The sequence below is a fragment of the Carassius auratus genome, chromosome 5 (genome assembly GCF_003368295.1).
Source record: "Carassius auratus strain Wakin chromosome 5, ASM336829v1, whole genome shotgun sequence".
Lineage (NCBI taxonomy): Eukaryota > Metazoa > Chordata > Actinopteri > Cypriniformes > Cyprinidae > Carassius > Carassius auratus.
Genome location: NC_039247.1, coordinates 9,816,249 through 9,840,716, shown reverse-complemented (window position 1 = coordinate 9,840,716; position 24,468 = coordinate 9,816,249). Strand labels below are relative to the sequence as shown.

The 24,468-nt window shown below is 36.5% G+C and overlaps 2 protein-coding genes across 3 annotated transcripts; both read right to left on the bottom strand.

Annotated features, from left to right (window-relative positions):
• Positions 1–1,714: 1,714 nt before the first annotated feature.
• LOC113074401 (junctional adhesion molecule A) lies at positions 1,715–7,113 on the bottom strand. Its single transcript, XM_026247235.1, has 8 exons — positions 6,895–7,113; positions 6,219–6,281; positions 5,908–6,024; positions 5,625–5,765; positions 5,300–5,502; positions 3,670–3,772; positions 1,813–2,025; positions 1,715–1,731 (listed from the first exon to the last, which is right to left on the bottom strand). Coding segments are annotated over exons 1-8 (885 nt in total). The 5' UTR covers positions 6,938–7,113; the 3' UTR covers positions 1,715–1,729.
• A 4,606-nt stretch (positions 7,114–11,719) lies between these two features.
• On the bottom strand, positions 11,720–18,023 carry LOC113074372 (upstream stimulatory factor 1-like). Of its 2 annotated transcripts, none has more exons than XM_026247211.1 (11): positions 17,934–18,023; positions 17,529–17,592; positions 17,223–17,269; positions 16,386–16,504; positions 16,188–16,313; positions 15,934–16,081; positions 15,267–15,321; positions 15,116–15,174; positions 13,231–13,325; positions 12,740–12,868; positions 11,720–12,404 (listed from the first exon to the last, which is right to left on the bottom strand). In XM_026247211.1, exons 2-11 carry the CDS (start codon positions 17,531–17,533, stop codon positions 12,318–12,320), a joined length of 870 nt encoding a protein of 289 aa, XP_026102996.1. In that variant the 5' UTR covers positions 17,534–17,592; positions 17,934–18,023; the 3' UTR covers positions 11,720–12,317. The 2 variants fall into 2 exon arrangements, with proteins under 2 accessions (XP_026102996.1, XP_026103002.1); XM_026247217.1 differs by having other exon boundaries at positions 15,934–16,066; positions 17,934–18,022.
• Between the last annotated feature and the right edge of the window lie 6,445 nt (positions 18,024–24,468).

Here is a 24,468-nt window from a genome sequence, read left to right as displayed (position 1 = left end):
TTCCAAAGCGCTCGGGCAGAAGCGCTCATGAGGCGTCTGTCTTTGCTAAGCAACAATGACGTGCTCTCTCCATGAGACGCGGAAATTTCAGCGAAGGATAAATGGATTTGCAGCTCTAAAAATCGCTTGCAGTAGCTCTGCTACTAAATTTATTTCAAAATTGCAATCCATATACAACTATAATCAGCTGTTCCTTCATCTTGGCTGAGTTTTCAACGTTGTTATGGGAAAGGATGAAGCTGATTGGTTAGTTCTTGTCACATGACCCGCGGTGCGCTTGCGGCATTCTGAAAAGTTGAGATGTTTTTGCATTTTGCTGTATCTAAAACGTACCGAACCGAACCGAACCGAACCGTGACATCAGTGTATCGTATCGAACCGAACCGTGAATTTTGTGAACCGTTACACCCCTAGTTATAAGATAAACTTTTTGTTAAACCACAACTTATTGTTATTGTTAGTTAATGCCATCAAAACATAAGAACAGTTTCAGGTGTTTAAGAATAATAGTTTCTGTATTATTTCATCCCCCTTCAAGTAAATATGGGTGTTCAAAATATGTTTGATTATCTGATGACAGACATCTAGCAATCTTGGAATGATCTGTTATTGCAGCTTAGTTTAAATTTTTCAAGTTTTAATTTGTTTTTATTGATGTTTAAATAGTTCATTTTAAACGATGATAGAATAAAATCCTTATTTAACCTGGAATACTCATATATATATATATATCAAAACAACAACAACAAAAAAAAAACTCTCCCACGTGTATGCTCAGTGTTTTGAGTTCTTGTATGTCCTTATTTGGTCCTTCCTGTTTCTTCATTAAGTTAATTTCATTCCAGGTGTTCCCCCTCTGTTGTCATTGATCCCAGGTGTATCTGGTCTTCCCATGGTCAAGTTCTATGTATAAATAGTGTTTCAGTGTTGAGTTGTCTTTTAGTTCCTGTATGTGCCTGTTGATGATTAAATTCTATATTTGAAGAGTTCTCCTGTCCTTCCTGCGTGTAATGTGACCCACACAGTGTAAACACATGCAACTCACCACAGAAGAGGCAAACCGTTTATTATATATATATATATATATGTATGTGTGTGTGTGTGTGTGTATATATGTATATATATTCTTTTTACCGTTTTACATACTCAGAATAGAAACAGACTAATATGTAAATCTCTCTCTCTCTCTCTCTCTCTCTCTCTATATATATATATATTAAGGTCTGTGGTTTGTCTATAGGCTGCAAATATTCATTATTCAGTCTCCTTCACTACACAGTGGTACTGATATAGGCGAACTGCTAAACACTTTGGTTTGAGTAGCAAAACCATGGCTATTTTCAAAGGTAAGAATGCATAGCTAGATATCAAACTGTGGATTATGTATTATTGTAATATATTGTCATATTGCAGTCAAATTGCTCAGTGTAAAGACTTTAGCTATTATAGAGTTAACATAGCTTACTAGAAGCTGCTTTGAGTGTATTGTGGATGCTATGCAAACAAATATCTTGACTTGAATGAACCAAGGTGAAGATTCTGACTATTAGAGATGCCAAACATGATGCAAGTGATCAAATGAATGACATTATCAATGTCTGCAGAAAATACCTCTGCTTTTTGTTAACATTTTATTTATTTGGCTTCTCCCTCTCTCTCTCTCTCTCTCTCTCTCTCTCTCTCTCTCTCTCTCTCTCTCTCTCTCTCTCTCTCTCTCTCTCTCTCTCTCTCTGTGGTTAATAACACATTTCTGTTTATTAGTTATTTTTATTGTTTTGTGACCCATATTTAATATTGCTTTACACAGACTTTAAGGTTCCTGTCCAAGTTTTTGTAGCTCTAACTTTAACTTGGTAATTTCTAATTCTAGTTTTTGTATCTCTAGTTTTAGTTTCACCTCTTGCAACAAGAATACACCATACTGTTTCTCAAGCATGTGGTTCAATGTGGTCTTGCTTGGGACATCCTTGTTCTCAGTGCTCAAGCTGCTGCTCACAGCTGGTGTTTGGCTGTTGTCCTCATCATCTATACAGGAAAAACAAAGTTAGCCCAAAAGTAGCTATGTTAGAGAGAGCTTAAAACATATTTTGTAATGTATTATAGTTATATGCAATCCAAACAGTGCTAATCAGAGGTACTGAAACAGCTTTCTTGCCTATGGAACACTAAACAGAAAAAAACAGTAAGAAAAAAACACTCTACTCACAAGACTGTTAAAACAGAGCTGGGATAATGGCAAAAGGAAGTTATATTTCTTCTTTTGTTAGGGGTAATGGACTGGCCTGCTCTCACTGACTTCAAGGATTCCTCTCCACACATCTTTAATTAAAATGTTGTCCTTTTCATTTATAATGTTAATGGCTATGTTTATGCAACCAGCCCAATATACAGGTACATCTTAATAAATTAGAATGTTGTGGAAATGTTCATTTATTTTAATAATTCATATCAAATTGTCTAATTTGAGTATTAAATAAATTCAATGCACACAGACCGAAGTTTTAATTGTGATGATTTTGGGTCACATTTAACATCTCAACAAATTAGAATATGGTGAGATGCCAATCAGCTAATCAACTCAAAACGCCTTCAAAATGGTCTCTCAGTTGGGTTCACTAGGCTACACAATCATGGGGAAGACTGCTGATCTGACAGTTTTTCAGAAGACAATCATTGACACCCTTCCTAAGGAGGGTAAGCCACAAACATTCATTGCCAAAGAAGCTGGCTATTCACAGAGTGCTGTATCCAAGCATGTTAACAGAGAGTTGAGTGGAAGGACTCACACTTCATGCTTCCTTCTGCTGACCAGCTTTTTGAAGATACTGATTTAATTTTCCAGCAGGATTTGGCACCTTCACACACATGCCAAAAGCAACAAAAGTTGGTTAAATGACCATGGTGTTGGTGTGCTTGACTGGCCAGCAAACTCACCAGACCTGAACACCATAAAGAATCTATGGGCTAATGTCAAGAGGAAAATGAGAAACAAAAGACCAAAAACTGCAGATGAGCTGAAACCCACTCTCAAAGAAACCTGGGCTTCCATACCACCTCAGCAGTGCCAAAAACTGATCACCTCCATGTCACACCGAATTGAGGCAGTAATTAAAACAAAAGGAGCCCCTACCAAGTATTGAGTACATGTACAGTAAATGAACATACTTTCCAGAAGGTCAACAGTTCACTGAAAAAGTTTTTTATTATTGGTCTTATGAAGTATTCTAATTTGTTGACATAGTAAATCGTTTGTTTGTTAAATGTGAACAAAAATCATCACAATTAAAAGAACCAAAGACTTAAATAAATTCAGTGCACACAGACTGAAGTAGTTTAATACACCAGTTTGACAATTTGAATTGAATTACTGAAATAAATGAACTTTTCCACGACATTCTAATTTATTGAGATCCCCCTGTATACTAAGGATTTATATGTGTTCGCTTGCATTGTATTAAAATTGGGGAGGTAGATCTGATCAAATGTGAGAATGTGCAAGTAGCTATCCTGTAGTGCAGTGAAAACTGACGGGAACTGAGTAGTATGAAAAATAACATTTTATTTGATAATATGTTGATAATAAATTGAAAGTGTGTCCTCTGGTGACTCTGGTAGACATGTAACTGCCACTTAGTGTCTAATTTGAAAGCACTGACAAATGTAACTTACGGACTTCCATGTTCACTGTATCTCCACACTGAGGTGCACCTTCTCCATTACTGGCCTCACAGAAATATGAACCAGTATCCAGTTTAGATATGCTCGGGAACTCCTGATCACACAAAGAAACCAATTTTACAAATATGTATCTTTCGGTACAATGACGAGGTATAAAATCAGAATTATACTTACAAAATGATATTTAAATTCTAGCAGTATAAAGTACAGAATTTTTTGATGATTGAGTTTCAATCATTTGAGGTAAAAAAAAAAATCATACAGTATACACACACATACACACACACACACACGTATGTGCACCTTGAAGATTCTATGGCAGCATGAGAAAATTGTATTATTTGGACACAACACAAAATCCAATTTGGTTACTTTAATCCAATAAAGCTCACCATCCAAATAACACCATTCCTACAGTAAGCTGAAGAGTGTTTCAGGACATCAGTGGAAACAAATTAAATACGCTGTCAATTTTGCACATACAGGTAAGAATAATACATTATATTCATCATTTAGATCTGTAAAGGTCTTAATTTTATTTGCGTGCAATATTAACAAAATGTTGTGCTTTTGTAAAATAAAGAAAACAAATAGGATGTGTTTGCCATCTAGGTGTTGAACAGGAGCGCTTCACAAAAATGATCTAAACCTTAGCAAATATTTTACTTTCAGACATGATGATTATATCTATAGAAAGCTTTAAAACACCACAAAACAAAATAATTAAAATCCAAAAAAACTCTTTCATTAGGTAATCCGTAAAGATGCATTTCTTTTATCATCCATGATGAGATGGCAAATCAGGATAATCAATTTCATCTTTGTCACACTGTCTCAGAAAACACTAGTTAATTAATTGATAATTAAAAAATCTGCTAACTATTTTCCCCCAACATATTCATAGTAACTTTTGCGGCAAGCTTTAGACTATTTAGCGCACTCACATCATGGTTCTGTGCACCATGGTCACAAAAACTCATAATTTGCATGCATTTTTAAGCATTGTGGTTTAAAAACAAGTTATTTAAGCCATTGAAATGCAAACAACAGCACTACATGTGTGAGCTGTATGTTTCTGAGCTTGATTTCTGCAATTGGGTCGGATTGAAGTCGGGTCATATTCACACCTAAAACAAACCGTACCAGAGTTTGTTTGGAAGCAGACCAGGACCACCTCTTCAGCTGGGTTCACTGGGTTTCACCCGAGTGAGGTTGCTGTATTCACACCTGTCCAAACGATCCACATCAAGGCGGGAAACGAACATGAGTTTGATTTAATCAAACCAAACAAGACAGGAGTGAATACACCTTTAAACCCCACTGAAAATCTGTGGAATGACTTGAAGATTGCAGTCCAAAAATGGTCACCATCAAATTTATCTGTATTTAAGCAATTCTGCAGAGAAGAGTGGGGAGCAAAGTACAGACAAATTCCAGCAGATTTTATTTTTTGCTTTTTAAATACAGTAAATACAGCTGAATAAAACAAAAAATGTTTCTGTCTTCATTTCAGGCTGCAAAGCTACAAAATGGATTCTTTTCTATATGTGTGTGTGTGGGTATGTACGTACATATGTATGTTTGTATTATGTATTTTCTAGTATTGTAGATGAACACTCACCAGGCTACCATTGAAGACGTTCATCTTGTAGGTGAGGTTCTTAAAACTGGGAAACTTGCTTGGATCTTCAGGGAGGGGAGTGTTGTCTTTGTACCACCTATAGGTGGATGGAGGGGAACCATCTGCATCATAGCATGTCAGGCGGACGTTACTTCCTGTTGTGACTGATGAAGGAATTCTGGACACAGGCTTGGAAGGAGGCACTGCAGTGGAGGAAATTGGAGTCGGAATAACAAGGATTTTTGATGTATTACATTGTTTCAACAAAGCAAAATCTTTGCTAAACCAACTTATATGCATGTTTTTTTTCAGTACTCAAATTTACCAAGGACTGTAAGCTTGATGGTCTTCTCATCATATCCAGAATTGCCAGACACCTCACAGTCATAGTCTCCAGTATCTGCTCGTGTCACCTTGTTAAATCTCAGTCCTCCATCATCCACAGTGATACGGCCTTCATATTCAGCTACAGAAAGAAAAATATGCATAATGGTGTTATGTTCTTTTCTTTATGTTCATTTCAATAAGACACACATCAACACTCAATAAGGAAATGTTACTGCCAGGTTACAGTGATGACACTGAATGACAACAGTTTTTATCCATACCAGTTATCCGTCCATCAAAGTAGATGAAAAACTGATAGCCCTTAAGATCCTTGAACTTCCATTCTATTCTGGGTGTTTCACCAAAGTCAGCGGTGTAGGAACATTTCAAATCAACTCCTGGAATAAAAATTATGTTTATGTTTTTCACATCAAAAACGGAGTCCTTGAATCACCCAAAACAGCTATTACTATTCTCGAGTGCAAAACATATACAGATACATCAGATTTTCTACATTTTTTACATTAAGCTGATTACTGCCACACAGAAACAATTAGGCTGTAACTGAAAGAAAAAAGAAAATGAAACTTACCCTCATTCTCTTTCACTTTTATTGAGGGACTACCAACAACAACCGTAAAAGCGGCATGCAAGCCTGTAAACAGAAAGAGAGGGATTCAATCCTTAATCAGTATGAAAGAAATCTTTGAAATACATGACATGCATTACAAATCACATTAACAGTCATATCCAGATTGGAATGATGTTTAGACTTTATCTTCATCTAGGCCAACCACTTATTTTTCTATTTAATAGAAAAAGAAGAATCTAACAAAAACAACATGTTGGAACCCTGTTAAACAGACTCAGAAACCATATAACCATTTAAACCATATAAGGAGACATATTACTCTTTAATAGTTTTAAATGTTTTTAATGTATACATTTATTCTTAATACTCAGTGCACACCCTTGCCAGGTGTTCATAATGACATAATGACATAAAAACACTTATTACTAATTACTAGTTGTTGAATTGGTTACTAATTTGGCCACATTTGTGAACAGTGCACAGCGGCAATATTATGTTTTCTGTTATTGTAGACTTATAGCATCCAAAGAAACTCTATTTAAACAATAAATTATTATTAATTCAGTAAAAAAAAGAAAATCACTAGGCTGAATAACTCAGCACACAGAAGACAGCAGTCAATGATATGACTTGATAAAAAAATATTGTGCAAGCAAATACAGAAAACATGTACTACCTGTAACTGAGACAGAGAAGCAAACAAAGACGAAGGTCAACATATCCACTCTGAAATTACATAAAGCCTTCCAGAATATTAAACTTATTAAATTAATGACTGGTTTTATATTATTTTAGCAGAACATTATTGCAGTTGTTTATTTGTAAGGTCCCTTCAAAACTTTGGCAAGATAAGCTGAAAGGCCGATAGGTTACTTTGTTGCCTGTACCGCGTCTGTGATTGGTTTGTAAATGCGACACTATGACGTTCCAACTGCATGATGCAATGCAAGTCAACAGATTCAAGGCTAGACAAATAATTGGAAATCATTCTCAGAGTGAACCCTGTTTAGGAGTCCAGACTGTTCTACATGAGTCTTTGTACACTGTACATACTTAGTAAGTTACCCACTTGATAAGATGTTCAGGAACAAACATGTAAACAAGTTACAGATAAGTATTATAAAAAATACAATTATATATATATATACATATATACACACACACATATATATATATATATATATATATATATATATATATATATATATATATATATATATATATATATATATATACACACACACACACACACACACATATATATATATATATATATATATATATATATATATATACACACACACACACACACACACACACACACACACACACACACACACACACACACATATATATATATATATATATATATATATATATATATATATATATGATACTTATTTAGTATTAGGTTTAAAATCATTTAATAATCCAAAACTTGACACTTTGCTGAAACAAGAAATTGACATTGAAATATTACTTGGCATGGGACTTGCCAAAATGTGATTTGAATATGTGTTAACACAAATCACTTGTGAAAGTTGACTAATTTAGTGAATAATCACAGCGTCAACTAGATAGGTTGAGAAAATACAAAAACAAGGTCGTGTCGGTGCCCAGACTCTTTTTGCTTCTCCTTAATGATAGGTTGTTTATTCATTACATAAGTACATATTATATGTAATTGTTTGAGTCAGTAATACCCTGTACTAGTGACTTGTCTAGACATCATATAGGTAGCGTTTCCACCGCAAACCTAATACAATTTTTTTGGGGAAGTCGTGGCCTAATGGTTAGAGGGTTGGACTCCCAATCAAAGAGGGTTGGACTCCCAATCGAAGGGTTTGGAGTTCTAGTCTCGGGCCGGATGGAATTGTGGGTGGGGGTAGTGCATGAACAGCTCTCTCTCCACCTTCAATACCACGACTTAGGTGCCCTTGAGCAAGGTATTGAACCCCCAACTGCTCCCCGGGCGCCGCAGCATTAATGGCTGCCCACTGCTCCGGGTGTGTGCTCACAGTGTGTGTGCATTTGTTCACTGCTCTGTGTGTGTGCATTTCGGATGGGTTAAATGCAGAGCACAAATTCTGAGTATGGGTCACCATACTTGGCTGAATGTCACTTCACTTTCACTTTTTAAATCCTTTGTGTTGTATATCACTGTTGGGCTTGTTACAGAGTGGCATATCACTCTGTAAAATTAAAAGGTAAGTTTGAAAAGTGGTTTTGACTGATCAGTGTTTGCATTTTGAGAATGCTATCGATGTCTGAGAGACAGCTTCACCTTGCCGAACTGGATCCTAATTCAACTGCTAAACTTGCACAATCACAATATCACATATCACAATATTGAAGCCCAGTGGTGTGTTCAAAACTGCTGCGAATCAGTGGCTGCTGGTGCTCTGCCAACAAAGGGAAAAAAATCGGAATCAGAGCATTTGCTATAGAAGACCATCACTACTCTGTCTTTGGAAATGGAAGAGCTGAAATGTCTTTATCAATCTCTACAACCTCCAGTGCAGTTACACCTGTAGACAACACACTAGGAGATGAGAGTATTCTTCAACATCCAGATCTGGATGCCATTTCAATGAGTGCATCTAATTCGCATTTCCATTACGGGGATGTAACCGAACCTGTCAAGCAACCCCAACAACAGGATTTCTTTACAAGGTGCAGGTGTATCAAGTGAAGCGGTTGGTCTGTACATTCATCGGGCATAGGCCCAACTTCTTCAGATTATAGTTGAATGTTTAGGGATGGACAAACTGCCTGTTCAACATGTTCAGGCCAACAGGCAAACATCTTAGGCTAATGTATATTTCAGGCAAATCTCTAATGCTAATGCGTTTACTATGCCACGATGTAAGGACTTTGTGGCAGAATTCTCCAGTGCACTCCCAATAAAGGAGGTCAAAGTCAGCCCGTACGCTAACTGAGGCTGATTCCATTGGAGTGGGGCAGCATTGGTGTTATCACCTGATGAAGCAGTAAGGGGTAATGTATTCTGCCCAGTTGCATAATGTGGACACACTGACCCATGGCTGAAGAGGGCATATGAGTCAGTAGCCTATATAACTTCAGCAGAAAATACTATCCGGCAGCTGCTACTTGCATGCAACACCACATTAGAATCATTGAATGCAGACCCTTCAATACCCCATTTCCTTCAGACTGCTCTGTTGGCTATGAGACAAATGACTTGTGAGCTTGGGATGCTCTCAGCGACACTTCTAACAGGTCTGGCAACATATTGACAGTGTTTCACTTGAATCACTAGGGCGGGACCAGGTCTCTTGCATCCCTACGGTTAACTCGTAAAATCCTCAGGTGGTCTCAGTATTGGCTGGCCTCTTTAAAAGCAGTTAGTCTCCCAGGATCAGACAATCAAATGGCTGATGCATCGTCGAAAGATCTGCTGTCCCCGGGGAATGGAGATTTCACCTGGCGGTAGTACAGCTTCTTTGGCAGTGGTTTGGCAAGGCAGAGGTCAACTTGCTTGCCTCAAAGCTGACTACTTATTGCCGCTTGTGGTTTGTGAGGACAGAAACATCCAGCCCATTTGGTCAAGCTGCATTAGCCCAAAATTGGGCAAGTTGCCTGCTGTACATGATCCCACCTTTTCCACTGTGGGAGACATTACACAGAGTATTCCTGTTCAAACACAGAGTGCCTTTGGTGGTTTCTCAATGTCCGGCCAGGCCATGGCTTTGGATTTGGCCACTGGGTCCAGTTTACTGTTAGAGGACTGTGAGCCAGTAGTAATTCATACTATTGGTGATGCTTGAGCTTCTTCAACTCGACAAATTTATGCTGCTTGTTGGAGGATATTTTATTTTATTGATTTTAGTTGATCCAGTTCACTGTTGTGTGCTGCAAGAGATAAAAACAAACAAACAACAATCTATTTTAAAAGTATATGTTGCTGTCATATATGCTCATCATGCCCCAGATGATGGTTCTTCCTTGGGGTCTAGAACTACCTTTCAGCATGCCCTAGTCTTTCACCACACCCACTGCTCCAGCCAGCAGTCATACCTACTTGGAGGATTCAGGGGTCATTCTTCAGCCTTGATGCTTTTCAAATTACCTCATCTCCCTCTAATTCCAATGGGAGGGCTCATCTTCTGTGTCCTGTGCATGCTTTAAGGTGCTATGTAACATCTACAGCCTCTTTTAGACAGACAGATCAATTATTCGCCTGTTATGGTGAGGTTCGTAAAGGCGTGCCCTGGTCCAGAGACTGTCATGTTGGATATTTGAGGTAATAAAAATGGCATGTAAGTATCAACGAATGACCCTTACCTGCAGGCATTACCTCTCATTCTAGGTCTAGGTCTGTTTATTCATTGTGGGCCACTTTGCAGAGCTGCTGCTTCCTGGTCTTCTCCATATACCTTTGCACGATAATATAAAGTCAGCATGGCTGCTTCCCATGATCTGAGTTCTGCAGTCCTTTCTGGAGCAATCTTGATGTTTTGTGTTGGTATGTATCATTCACTAGTGCTTAGGAGGAATGAAACAGAATGCTAGATATATGTGAACTGTGGTTCTGTTTATTCTGGTTGACCACCCGGGTTCTTTGTCACTCACAATGCACTGAGCTACTGAGGTTTATATCCCTGTGACTCGGTCTGCAACACGATGTGACCTTTTTGACATATTTTCTCTAACTGACATTGTGATTATCCACTAGTTTTTTTTTTTTTTCCTGTCATCCAGAATTCACAGAACTAGCGTTACCATGGTACCAACAGTTGTGTGTGTGATAGTAGTATGATAAGCATGTATGGTGTGCTGGACCAAAAAAATCAGATCCAATGAGTTCCCACCTCACAACTTGCAAGACTTATAGGACCTGCTGCTACATGTTCAGAATTCTTGAGGAATCCATTCCTCAATGCATCAGAGCTAGTTTGGCAGCACACAAAGGACCTACACAATATTAGGCAGGTGGTTTTAATGTTGTGGCTGATTAGTCTGTGTAGGCCTACAAGGATTTAAATATCTGTATTTTTTCATAATGTAGATTGAAATTAAAATATGATATTAACTTTGCAAATTCCAAAGTTTCCAAACAGTGCTGTTTAATTCACAAATTCTGGCTTTTAATTAGTAACCAAAAGGCACCTATTGTATCCATTAGTTTTCTTATTCATAATTTGTTTGCATTATATAAGCCTTTATATTTAACCTGGAATATTTTTACTTGCATTATTGAAATCAAAATATTTTAAAGTATGAATTTGCATGCATACATACTTCTTCACATACAAGAGCTCTGTGTATGGTTTGCTCAAGCCAAACTTGTTAATAGTATATGTGAACTGCTATATCAACATAAAATCTGAGGTTCAAATTAGTTCAAGTTGTTTCTTTATTAATAATTTGTAATGGTTTATTTTTTATATGTTTAGTATTTAAAATATTAATTCAGTTTCACGAAATCTGTGCAATTGTGATTTTAGTTAAATAAATCAATAAACCTACCACTGTTACCATTTAAATTGACATCAAATTTTAATAGAACTTTTCTTTGAGGTTCAATAAAGATTCGTTCAATGTTACGTAAAAACATTGTGTAAATTTACTGGGATGTGTACATTTCATAATTGCAATATATAAATGACCAAGCTTCAAAGCTGGTGTTTTGGCCCAAATTGATTGTCAAGGCATTGCGTAACAAATAATTTCAAGAACAACTTCTGAATGAAAAGAAATAAAACAATCACATTTTCCTAAAGAAACAAATGAAGGTTACCAAGCTGTAAACACATTTCAATAACCAAATAATAAAAATAATATATCTGAAACACCATCACAGCAGTTCTAAAAAGTATAATCATTCTTCAGACACAGATCTGCAAATATACAGATCTGACAATTATACACAGTTTTAGTGCAGTTAAAATACCAGATCTCTCTGGAATCAATCTGAAACAATCAAAGGCTGTGTGTGAAGTGAACAGTGAAGGAGACAAAGGGAAAAGTGGGATTGTACACAGTAAGAATGACTTCTTAAATGTCAATTTAAACCTGGATAAACATAATCAATGACAGGACCACAGCAGGAAAAGCTTATAGTTGATCTGCAATTCTTCACTTAGGGTCCACTGATGCTGCCACTATGCCGTGCTGTCTTAACTGCATTCTGATCATCTGATTCTTTGATTTCCACTCTTCCATCTGTGTGTGTAGGTGGAGGCGAGACATAAGAAAGAGACAGACCGACTGTATGAGCAAATGAAACAGTGTTGTCCAGTTTCTTTAAAACATTCACACCAACATAAAACTGTGCAGAACTGATAGATGCATGACTTCAGAAGTACTATTAGCATCAGCAGCAGTTGTTGTGGTTACAGTGGAAGCTTTGGTAGCTGGTAGTCATCCTGCACTGTTCATTAACAAAATATTTGATTCTGAAAATATGCTTACAATGTAAGTTTTATCAAATGAATGAATAACTAAAATGTTCAGAACGTTCTTTCATTTGAAGTGTCTTCCTGTGGCAGTTGAAATACCTCTTGTTTGAGAAGCTGATTGTCCATCCTTAGTCTATCCACAGCATTTAGTTCCTCTTCCAGTCGCGAATTGCTCTGACGCAACTCTTGAATATAGTCACATGCTTTCGATAAGATCCAACCTTTACTCTACAAAAAAAGAGCAGAACACAATCTGAGGCAACATTTCTAGTTTTCATTTAGTTTAACTAAACCTTTTTGAAATACAAATATAACAAAGTAAAACCAATAAACAATTAATCTATAAAGACATAAAACAAAAAATTACAAACAAAATTAATAAGACTAAAAAATTTAACCTGTATTTACAATTTAAATGAGTACTAAAATAAATACAAATCTAAAGATAAGATAGTAAAAATAAAAACTAATTCAAAATATGAATAAACTCTTACAGTATCCACTTTATACTACAGAAATACTGTATATTAAACCTTTGAATAAAATGTTTAAACTGGACACAGCTGGTGGCTTGTGCTAACTTAGCTTACTTGACCATTCTTGGTTGCATCCACACTGCAGTCAGGGATTGTTTTGGAGAGCTGGACAATCCAGTTGTTGATCTTGTCCCTCCGTCTGCGTTCCACTGAGGGGAAAAAATGCCTACATTCAGACAGAACTCAACGACTCATTTGAAGATCTTTTTCAGTCTAATTTGAAATTAAGCAGAAGGGACTGGATTAGTGGTGTAATGATTCAAGTTTCTTACGGTTTGGTATGTATTGCAGTTTTTTGGGTCACCGTTTCGATACATTTCGGTATTGGAAGTAACAGGGAGTATTAATGGTATTAGAAATTTCCTCAAGAATAATCTACTATTTGCTAACAAAAAATTAATATCATTAATTAATTAATTTGCCATAAGTGTTTTAATTATGAAAATAAAAGATAATAAATAGAAACAAAATCACTAAATTATAATCTCATTACAATTAATGTTCTTAAAAGGAATACAACAAATTTGATGTCTGACAACAAATATAGCATACGATAAAGTACACGTTTCAGTTAACATAATTGCACTCTTTTCTGATGTGCTCCATCACGCCTATCAAGTATTTTAATTAAAGGGTTACTCCACCCCAAAATGAAAATTTTGTCATTAATCACTTACCCCCATGTTGCTCCAAACCTGTAAAAGCTACGTTCATCTTCAGAATACAATTAAATATATTTTGGATGAAAACCGGGAGGCTTGTTACGGTCCCATAGATTGCCAAATAAATTACAGTAAAGGTATGCGTCCCTCCATCACATAACACATCAGCGTAGTCCCATTTTGGAGAATCTGAGAAGTACACAGGAAGCTTACTCTCTTCTGTGTCAGCTGGGCTGCACTGATGCGCTGTTTTCTTTCAAATCAAAGCATAAATATACATAGAAAACTTATCCTTGAGGCGCGGCTGACAGCTCAGATTCTCCAAAATGGAGCTAGGCTTATGTGGAATGAAACAAAGGAGACAAATTGTTGACTAAAGTCATTATCTTAGTTTTATTCATGTACAAAAAGTATTGTGATCGCTTCATAACGTTACGGCTGAACCACTGATGGCAGACGAACTATTCGGAGGATGCTTTTCATATTTTTCCGGACCTTGACAATGTAATTTAGTCTATGGGACAGTCACAAGCTTCCCGTTTTCATCCAAAATATCTTAAATTGTGTTCCAAATAATGAACAAAGCTTTTATGGGTTTGGAACGACATGGGGGTAAGTGATTAATGAGAAAATTTAAATTTTGGGGTGTAGTATCCCTTTAAGACTCAATTACTGATGAAAAAGAAATTGTTTAAGAAACCGAAACAAGTGCTTATTTATGTCAAATCCATTAGAAATTAAAGTAATACTCAGATTGCCTAAAGCTTCTAATGGCTGCAGTGAAGCTGATCACACAGGATGAAGCTCAAATCATAAATGAATCTATAGATCCAAAAACGTATTAAAATAATTTTTCATAACATTATGCAACGGCAAAATTTAAGAGATAATTCCACTAAATGCTTATAAATGTTAGTCTATTTGTTTACACTGCTCGTGCTGGATGGAGATAAACTCTTCTGCTGTGCTTTGCTCCTGTAGTCGACAGCGCCCTGTAACGTTTGGATGCAGAAAGACGCACGGACGCAGACACCAGACAGCAAAACCTGTGCTCTGCTATAGCGAAAGCGGTTACTCCAAATGTGTATTTTAAGCTTTGTTTTTCCACCAAAACAGATCATCTATATCCTTTGTTAGAACTAAGATTCATTGCGGTACAAATGTGTATCGATCTGAGGGTGGCGAACGGTACGGTTCGGTCTTTTACTGAGAACCACTGCACTCCTAGATTTGATAATGAGGTGGAGCTGCTGATTTCAAACAAAACACAGAATAACCTTCGTTGTGCTGAACCCTCCGCTTGTTATCCCTGGAAGCACGCGGCGTTCCCGACTTACTGTGAAGAATATAGGATTTGTTAAAGAAGTTGAAAATAAGCAGATTACTGATTGGACATGTGGCTTTATGTTTGTTATATGAGACGACAACCTCTGCTGTGTTGAGGCTAGAACGTCCTGAGGCGACATCATTACATAGAGTTGACCTGCAAGAAAAGGAGTAAAGGCAAATTAATCTAAAAACTACATACTGTTGATATAATTGCATAAATCGACATACAAAAAGGAAAAGCGGCTAACTTTCAACTTTAAGCTGTATATAATAATGATACACTTTGCAAGGGAACAATATATATATATTTATTATATATTATATTTGTAATAATTTGAAAGAAGTCTCACAAAGGCATTTATTTGATACATTGTAAACAGTAAACATGTGAAATACGATTACTATTTAAAAAAAAAAAAAAAAATGTTTTTTCAAATGTAATGTATTTCTGTGATGGCAAAGCTGAATTTTCAGCAGCCATTACTCCAGTCCTCATTGTCACATGATGATCATTCAGAAATCATCCGGATTTCTAATTATTATCACTATTGAAAAACAGTTATGCCATCTAATATTGAAACCATGACACTTTTTTTCTAGGATTCTTTAATGAATAGAAACTTCAGAAGAACAACCTTTATTTGAAAGAAAAGTCTTACAATTTTTTAACATTATAAGTGTCTTCACTGTCACTTTTGATCAAATATAATGTATCCTTTCTAAGCTTTAGTGTTTAAATGGTAGTGTAAATGTAATTTGGCATTACCTGAAGGGGCTGGTTGGGATAGTACCGAATCAGGTGTGTGGAGATTGGTTACCATGGTGCCGGCATTTGTGTCAGAGATGGTGGCAGGATAGTAGTACTGAGTTTCAGACGTCTCTCCCTCTAGACTCTCAGACTGAGAGATTACAGACTATAAATAAATGCATGCAAGCCTCTGCTAACACAACCACCTCTTTGATATAAAAAGGTTTCAGCAGCAAGCTCAAATTTCTATTGCTGTTAGAAACAAGTAATACCTGGGTTACAGATGGCATTGCTGCCTGTGATGCTGCAGGAAAGCCAGTCACCACACTGACTGCTGCAGTCCCATCTGCCTGTCCTCCTAGCTGCCCGTCAGCCAGGTGGATGACCCGGTATGTTACCTGAACCACAGAGGTCAAGGGTTTAATCATATGTCATGATCTATATTTACTATGCATACATGTGCCACACACCTGCCCCTCTGTTCCTTCCGTTTTCACAAGATGATACTTGATTTGCTGATCTGTGGAGAATGTGGCAGCGGACTGGATGGCTGCGACAGCAAGTGGGTCAACTGCGGTTTCAGCAGCTCCTGGTAAAGCAGCGCATACAGGTTATTGTTTGGGAACTCCTAAAAAACTGGATAGAAATGTATCATCTCAATTTAAACATGAAGTTATCTGGTTTGGGGCTTTTTTTTTTATTCAGATGAGCGGTCAAGTATTTGATCTCACTGACGTTGAATGTAAGGGTGATCATCATCATCATGACTTTTCCGATCATGTCCTGGCTGGGATTTCTAAATGGCCTAAAATGTCAGGCGTTTTTCCCTATTGACATGCACTTTACAGTCCTTATACATTATATGTGTATTTGCATTGCTTTGACCATTCTTTGCTCTTTCTTGCATGTCACGATTGGTCAATCATGTACAATGCCTGCATGGTATTGGACTCATCAGTCCTAACCCTTAGCAAGTATGAAAACAATAAGAAAATAAAACCAAGACCCATGCATTTGAGGCAATTTAGAAAAGAGGACCCTATTGAGTTGATCTACTGATGGTTTACTAGAGAAACTAGTAAATACTATTTACTAGAGAAAATTGTAAGTTTGTTTGAAGCTTGGTGTGCAGGTACATGTAATGTATATAGCACTAGATGGTGCTATACAAGTGGTAAGCTGTCACAACTAAACTGAAACTAAAGACTGACTGCCACCCAAGCATTTTTGGATTGTTTATTTCCCTAAACACACTATGACCCAGAATGACAAAGGAACTTATGAACAGCTCAGTTTAAACACCGCACCGTCTTGCAGTATGGGAGAACCTTCAGGATCATAACTTTTGGGTTCTCTAAACAAAGGAAACAAAAATGCATAAATAATTATTAAGAAATGTATAAATTACAATGCTAGATAACTATACTTATTACGAAATATTTATATCACAATATATTTAAAAAGCTTGTTTGAAATCACAAATGCATATAATATCTACATTAACACTCTTGCTTTTTCAGATGATATAAAATCATTTCAGATGACACTGTGGGAGTACAGATTTCAACAGCACGATAGTATGACTCAAGGATGAGACTAAAAGTGGAACTCACTGCATATTTTTAAGGAAATTAGTGTCTGGGCTTCAGCTTAGGGGTCCTCAAACGTACACATTCACTGCAGAAACAAAACAAAAACAATAGCCAGTAACAAGAGGAAAGCAAAGGACCACATTTGATACCTAAACCTTGCACAAATGGACTTGCGTATATCCTGCTCTTAAAATGGTCCAACAGTGAAACGAAGCTTTTGTCTAAAAAAAGTCCCATCTCACCGATGTGTTGAGAAACCGCCCGCAAAGCTACACATAGCGACTAACTTGGCAAGAAGCAAAACAAGAACTGATACAAAGCAGCCTTTATCAATCGAGCTATGAAAAAGAGTTTGTACCTATGACTAATTCGTATCATCGTCCCCCCCAAAAAAAACATTTCCTAGTTAATTTCATTGTGAAATACCTGTTTTTGGTTAGCAGCAAACGTCAAAGCGACATATCCTTTCTGCGCATGGGCAGCAGACTTTATAGATTTTAATGTTAGCCACTGGAGGGCGCGATATAAAACAGCGCTATCAAATGTATCTTTTGTGTCCTGAAGAAGGTTTATGGCACGTTTATAACTGAGAAACAAACCTGCTAAAATAGGACATCTTTAATCACACAAACACATGATCCCAATACGAATACAACCTTAATTTTATTTTAGAATTCATACTTTAAACAATGCCAAACAGTGGGTTCACTTAAACTTTATAAAACACAATCCCACATCCAAGGTACAATTTTTTACATGGCGGAAGATTACCTGGAAAGAAAACAAACATAGCAGCCCGATCAACATCTGTCAGTCAATGATTCATTACAACAAAAGTCATGAATAAAAAATGCACAAAAACAACTAAATAAGTATGCTTCCTTGCCAATTCCAAGCAATTATGTTGATACAGTGGCAAGCAAAGGTTTTGCAGAATCTGTGAAAATGTGAATAATTTTAACAAAATAAGAGAGATCACACTAAATGCATGTTACTTTTTATTTAATACTGTCCTGAGTAAGATATTGTACATAAAAGATGTTTACATTTAGTCCACAACACAATGAAGATGTCCAAATTATTCTTATTTTGTTGAAATATATATATATTTTCCATTTAGTTCTGCCCTTCGTAAGCAACAGAAGATACTTGATTGTTTCCCAGGGCACAAATTAAAGTACAATTTACCCTATCTTCAAAACCCCACCCAACAAGAAATACATCTTGTTTCCTTCTGGAGCAACAGTGAATGTTTTGAACCTTTTTTAATAGTTGTGTTTGAGTCCATCCATTGTCCTCAGTGTAAAAAAAAAATGGATCTCAAATCACACAGTCACTGCTGGAAAGGGTTCAAATATGCAAAGATGCTGGAAAACTGAGGAATCTGCAGGACTGCAGTTCTCAGTTTAACTGTTCAGAACAAACAAGGGACTCATGCACAACCATCAAAAAACAGAAAAACAGTCGTGGATCTTCCAGATAACCAAACACAGCATTAAGAACCAATGGTTCCCAAACTTTTGAATGGGATTATTTTAATAATTTCAGCTATTTTTTGTGTTGTGGAGTAAATGTAAACAGCTTTTATGTAAATATCTTACTCAGGACAGTACTAAATAAAATAAATAACATGCATTTAGTATCATCTCTTATTTTTTTGAAAATTCATATTTACACAGATTCTGTAAGGGGTTCCCAAACGTGTGCATTCCACTGTAAGTATAATTCATTTACCAGTGCAACTGCAAACTCTTAGTCAGTGTATAAATATGCAATGCAATTTTATTTAAGAGAAAATCAAGACGTAATAAATGTTAAAGTAATGTTGTCTCACTCTTGTCCACGATTGTAGAGGCTGACAGTATGACAACTGAAGCAGTTTGTTTGATGGAGCAGGTGTAGTTTTTGGGTTTGTCATTTGAGAAACCTTTCAAATACAGCTTACAAATGTTATCCGTTATGGAGACATTGGCACGATTTTTGAAAGTGTTGTCTGGAGTACTGCTGATGTTAGTAGAGCCAACCAACATATTCTCTGTCATGTAGTAGCAAGTCTTCTTTATCTTGGGGTCTGGATCTGAATCTGAAGCTAATACACAGGCCATCTCCAGGTTTTGCTCCTTAGTCAAACAAGCTGAAAGCTGAAGGGAAGTCTGGGAAGAAGCAGCACCTAGAAAATTATAACACCAACTAGCCTCAAGTTTGAGTCATTTTAAACCAGTACAATACTTGAATGGCCTAATTTGCAGTAGATTACATCCGTGATATCTGTCCTGTGTATTTTCATGGAATAAAATTGTCAATTAACATCATACTCAGATATTCATGATGTAAAAAAGAAAAAGATGATGCAATGAAATTACCCAACAAGAAAAAGGTGGCAAAGACAGTATAGTACATCCTGACCGCAGTATGTGCACACAGAAGAACCTGGAGAACAAATACAAGACACGATACAATAAATTAATACCGATCACCTCATAGTGTATACTATTTGTAGGCTGCCTAAATGCATGAGCATTAATGACTTTTCAGGACTTCGAGTTAGTAAGTGTTCACCTGCATGCATGTTATTCATTTTTTTTTTTACAAAAAAGTATTATTGTAACAAAAGAACTCGGATACATGGACTCCCAACTAAACCCCACACAGCGTTCACTCAGAAACCCCTTAGAGATGACTGACTGATGTGTGAAAAATTCCCCACAAGGCCCCGCGTATCTCTGTCAGGCAAGACTGAACTTGTGAAGATTCTTTGGACATTACATGTCTCATCGGACGTTCTTTGGAAAGTATTCCGCTCGTGCTTCAGCAATTAAAATGACTTCAAATTTATATAGGCCTACAGTACAGACCAAAAGTTTGGACACACCTTCTCATTCAAAGAGTTTTCTTTATTTTCATGACTATGAAAATTGTAGAGTCACACTGAAGGCATCAAGGGCTATTTGACCAAGAAGGAGTGTGATTCAGTGTGAATCTACAATTTTCATAGTCATGAAAATAAAGAAAACTCTTTGAATGAGAAGGTGTGTCCAAACTTTTGGTCTGTAGGCTACTGTATATATAAATATATAAATATATATATAATTCCACTTAAACGCGTCGTGAACAGAAGTCAAGGTGTCCAACTAAATTTTTGGGTGGCATTGAGTAACCGGGACCAAACGCTACGCGATCGAGTTACTTTCTACTGTCTTTGATATTTATATCGATTTATAATCGTTCTGGCAGGATGCAAGTGAGTTGAGGTCCTTACCTTATATTTCCTTTCCTCGGATGCTGGAGCTGTTGGTCCGTTATTGAGGCAACTCCCTTAGTGATCATCTGAGGAAGACAGAGTGAGATTAAATAACATTCACGCCCATAGCCTATGCATCACGCTGTGTGACTAACTACGATCTGCCCATCACCACCAGCTGAAAGTGGTTGTTCAATCAAAAAGACGTAGCTCGTGTAAATAATCTAGACAAAGTACTGTAAATAAAGTTGGCAAACACTGTAAAAAATAAAAAGAATGTGGCACCATTTGAGTAGCAGGTTGCCACGCCCTTTAAATGAGGTTTTAGTAACACGGTTTTTGAGAAGCGCGTCAGATATTTAGCCTTATCAACACCGGTGGACCACAAACAAGTAATCAGTACCATAGTATAAATAGCGCTGACTTACATCTATCCATTGACGGTTTATCAGCATCCCTCATCTCCTCACTTCGAGTTAACTTTACAGCCAGACGGGGAAGGGGGGGTACTCTAGGTTTGGGCCCTTCCCGAGCTCGGAGCCTTTCCCCAGACAGCACGCCAAATATGCATACCATACCTCAGCTAATTATAGTGTATGTAAGCGTGAACTCGTGAAATGTGCCTAGATATTTTTTTGTGCACGCATGCATATTAAAAAATGTAGACATTTAAGCTATTATTTTGAAACCAGCATACTAAAGGAGTGTTCGGTCAGAAACACACATCCATATTGTCGAGAACTGGCCTTTGTGAAAAGGTGGCTAGTTTCCAGAGGGTTCTGTCAGTGTGTCTCTGCTGTCTTGGATATCTTTTTATGTTTACAGTAAAAAATAATAATAATAATAATAGTAATAAAAACATTATGCAATCTAATTAAAATCCCCAAAGAAGTAACAATGTTTCAAATTACACCTGTGAAAGACAACAAGTCACCAGTCTGATACATTACAATATGGTAACAGGCAAAATCATGGACAATAGTTATTATGGGATTATGTTTTATTGGATAAAATGCATTAAATTAAAACTATAATAGCCTACAATTAGACACACATCAATTATTTGACTGTAAAGCATAAAAAATTAGACAAAATGATTGTAATTTCATACTCTACAATAGTCAAACTGTTTTCATGTGTAGCAGAGTATGGGAACTCAGCATGTGCTCTTTATCAAACCTATCCAAGTGTACACACACAGCAGTGTGCAGTGAGCACACACACACACTGATGCCCAGGAGCGATTGGGGGTATGGTGTCTACCTAATTTTTTACTTATTTTATTTATTTTTAAATTACCCACTATCTTTACTATTAACCAATGTGTATCTAAAGATCAATCTAAAGATCAAGCGATCTTCTTCCGTAGGTTATGCCTCAGCTTTCGATCTGCCTCCACCATCTGCACAGTGTTCTGATAATGCTGTTTTGGCTGCATCAAAGTAATCAGCACTCAGCTGGCACATTTGGTGTCTGACTTAAATGGAACGACTCTATGCTAGGGCCAAAGTGAAAATCTTACATCTGATTTTTGATGCACCCTAAAATGTACACTAGCATCTTAAATTGTCTAATCTCTGATAAAGCTAACTAAGAATAATTGTAATCATTCATAACAAATAACAGCAATTTTACATTCTCAAATGTGTGTTGGTGTAAGATCTGCACAGGTTACGCTCTTATTCCTTTATTGTTTTCTGACATTTCCCAGAATAGATCCTTCAAAAAATTAAACGAAGCAATTAAAAGACAGTGAAAGAAGGTAAGACAAAGATTTTTCTCACAAATATATGTGTGGGAAATGTGCATGTTGGTGCTTGAAAATATTGTTATGCAGTATTTGTGATTCATTATGGTCAAAATTAAACATAAAGAAGCACTTCATTTCTAAAGCTCAGATTATACCTTAAAGCCAATCTAAGGCATTTAAGGTTAGTGCAAGGAAGCATGTGCGAAAAGCTAAATGTGTGTAAGCGCACCGTGCAGTTACGCATGTTAGCAGCTGCACACCATGCATGCGAGTGCAATGGAAGACACATACATGTAAGAGTATATTTTAAATACTTTGAGCAGCCTTAATCCTCTCAATCTTATGCACTTGTGTTCTGTTTCAGGCCTGCATAATTATTTCCCTTTAAACATAAAATTCCTTGAATTGTTGTATACAGATTATAGTTGGATGTGTGAACTCTGTAATAAAATTTGTCCACAGTTGTAATGTCCTTCAGGCAGAGCTGTCCTTATTCAAGTGATAAACAGAAGACAATGATAAATGAAATTGCAAGGATCGATAAACCAGCCAACCAATAAGATTACATATTACCCTTAGAAGGACTTCACACAATTTTCTCTATAAATATTACAAAAATGTCAACAATAAAAAGTATTTATTTTTGAGCTACTACGTATGTGTCTTGATTTAACAGAAGCACATAACTGATACTGTATGCCATGTTTCAAAACAATAATTTGCATTTATTATAACAGAGAATATTCTGGGTGAAAAATATTTTGGATGCCTGATCATCTCAAACTTCTGCATGTACTTTTTAGTGCCGTCCTTCTCCTGAATTCAATGAAAATGACACATGCTGCATTCAGTAATACTAATCTTACTTTAAAGTCAAGAATAATTTTATCAAATCATTTCATAGACTGCTGCAGTATTGTCTGTCTGTTACACACTTCCTGTTTGTAAATGTTCAGATTGAATATTTTAAATCAATGTACACTACTGTTAAAAAAACAGCTGTCAATAAGATTTAAATGCTTTTTAAAGAAGTCTCTCATGCTTTACCAAGCCTGCATTTATTTGATTAAAAAGACAGTAAAACAGTTATATTGTAAAATGTTATATTTTTTTACAAACTGTTTTACACTTTAATTTTCAGCAGGCATTACTTCAGTCGTCAATGTCACATGATCCATCAGAAGTCATTCAAATATGCAGATTTAATGCTCAAGAAAATTTTTAATTTTTATTATTATAACCAATATTGAAAACAATTGTGCTGCTTGCACAATTTACTGTCACTTTTAATCTATTAAATGTATCCTTGCTGAATAAAAGTATTCATTTCTTTTCAGAACTCTTTCTCACCTCAATCTTTTGAACGGTAGTGTAATAGTATTTTGCTTGTCGCATGCATCATGTCTAGTTGTTTTCACTGTGAATCCTGTACCGTGTAACCGTGTAAGATGAAAAAATAACTAAATGTAAAATTTAAATGAAAATGTGAAAGGCAGTTAAATGTGAGAATCGCTTTGAGTTTCAGCCTGCTCGATGTAGAAGCCCAAGAGAAACAGGAAGTGATATCACAACTGCAAGCATCCATGGCCCAGTGTGTAAGAATATGCTTAATGCGGAGCACACCAGAAGATTTCCTGTTTAAAACAGAGACAAATATTGAACAAGTGAACAACAATGACTTAAGAGCAGACCGATTTTAAAAGCATATAGATTGTGAAAGCCCACAGATTGTGAAAGAAGAAAATTTCATAAGCAGAGACAGCACTATTAAAATAAATACAAACAGGCATTGCACAAGTATTAGGTAATATTAATTGTCTTTCCGCATATGTAAAGGAGGACTTGCTGAGGCATGTTAAAACTCACTTTGATGGAATGACATGCTATTCTCCTTCCAGGTGCTTCCCTGATAAACCCTGCAGGTATAGGTGTATGCGCGGTCATCGGACATAGGCATCCAGGTCAGGCGA

Bases quoted from the DNA above. Each gene is read 5' to 3' on its own strand.
- LOC113074372 (XM_026247211.1), bottom strand. The intron at 16,505-17,222 runs GTGCGGTGTTTA...CTGCTTTACCAG, and splicing joins TTCTCCCATACTGCAAGACG to GAGCTGCTGAAACCGCAGTT. The intron at 15,175-15,266 runs GTTGTCGTCTCA...TATTCTTCACAG, and splicing joins CTAGCCTCAACACAGCAGAG to TAAGTCGGGAACGCCGCGTG.
- LOC113074401 (XM_026247235.1), bottom strand. From the start codon at position 6,937: ATGTTGACCTTCGTCTTTGTTTGCTTCTCTGTCTCAGTTACAG. The intron at 3,773-5,299 runs GTGAGTGTTCAT...TTGTGTGATCAG, and splicing joins ACGTCTTCAATGGTAGCCTG to GAGTTCCCGAGCATATCTAA. The intron at 2,026-3,669 runs GTAAGTTACATT...TTTCCTGTATAG, and splicing joins TACAGTGAACATGGAAGTCC to ATGATGAGGACAACAGCCAA.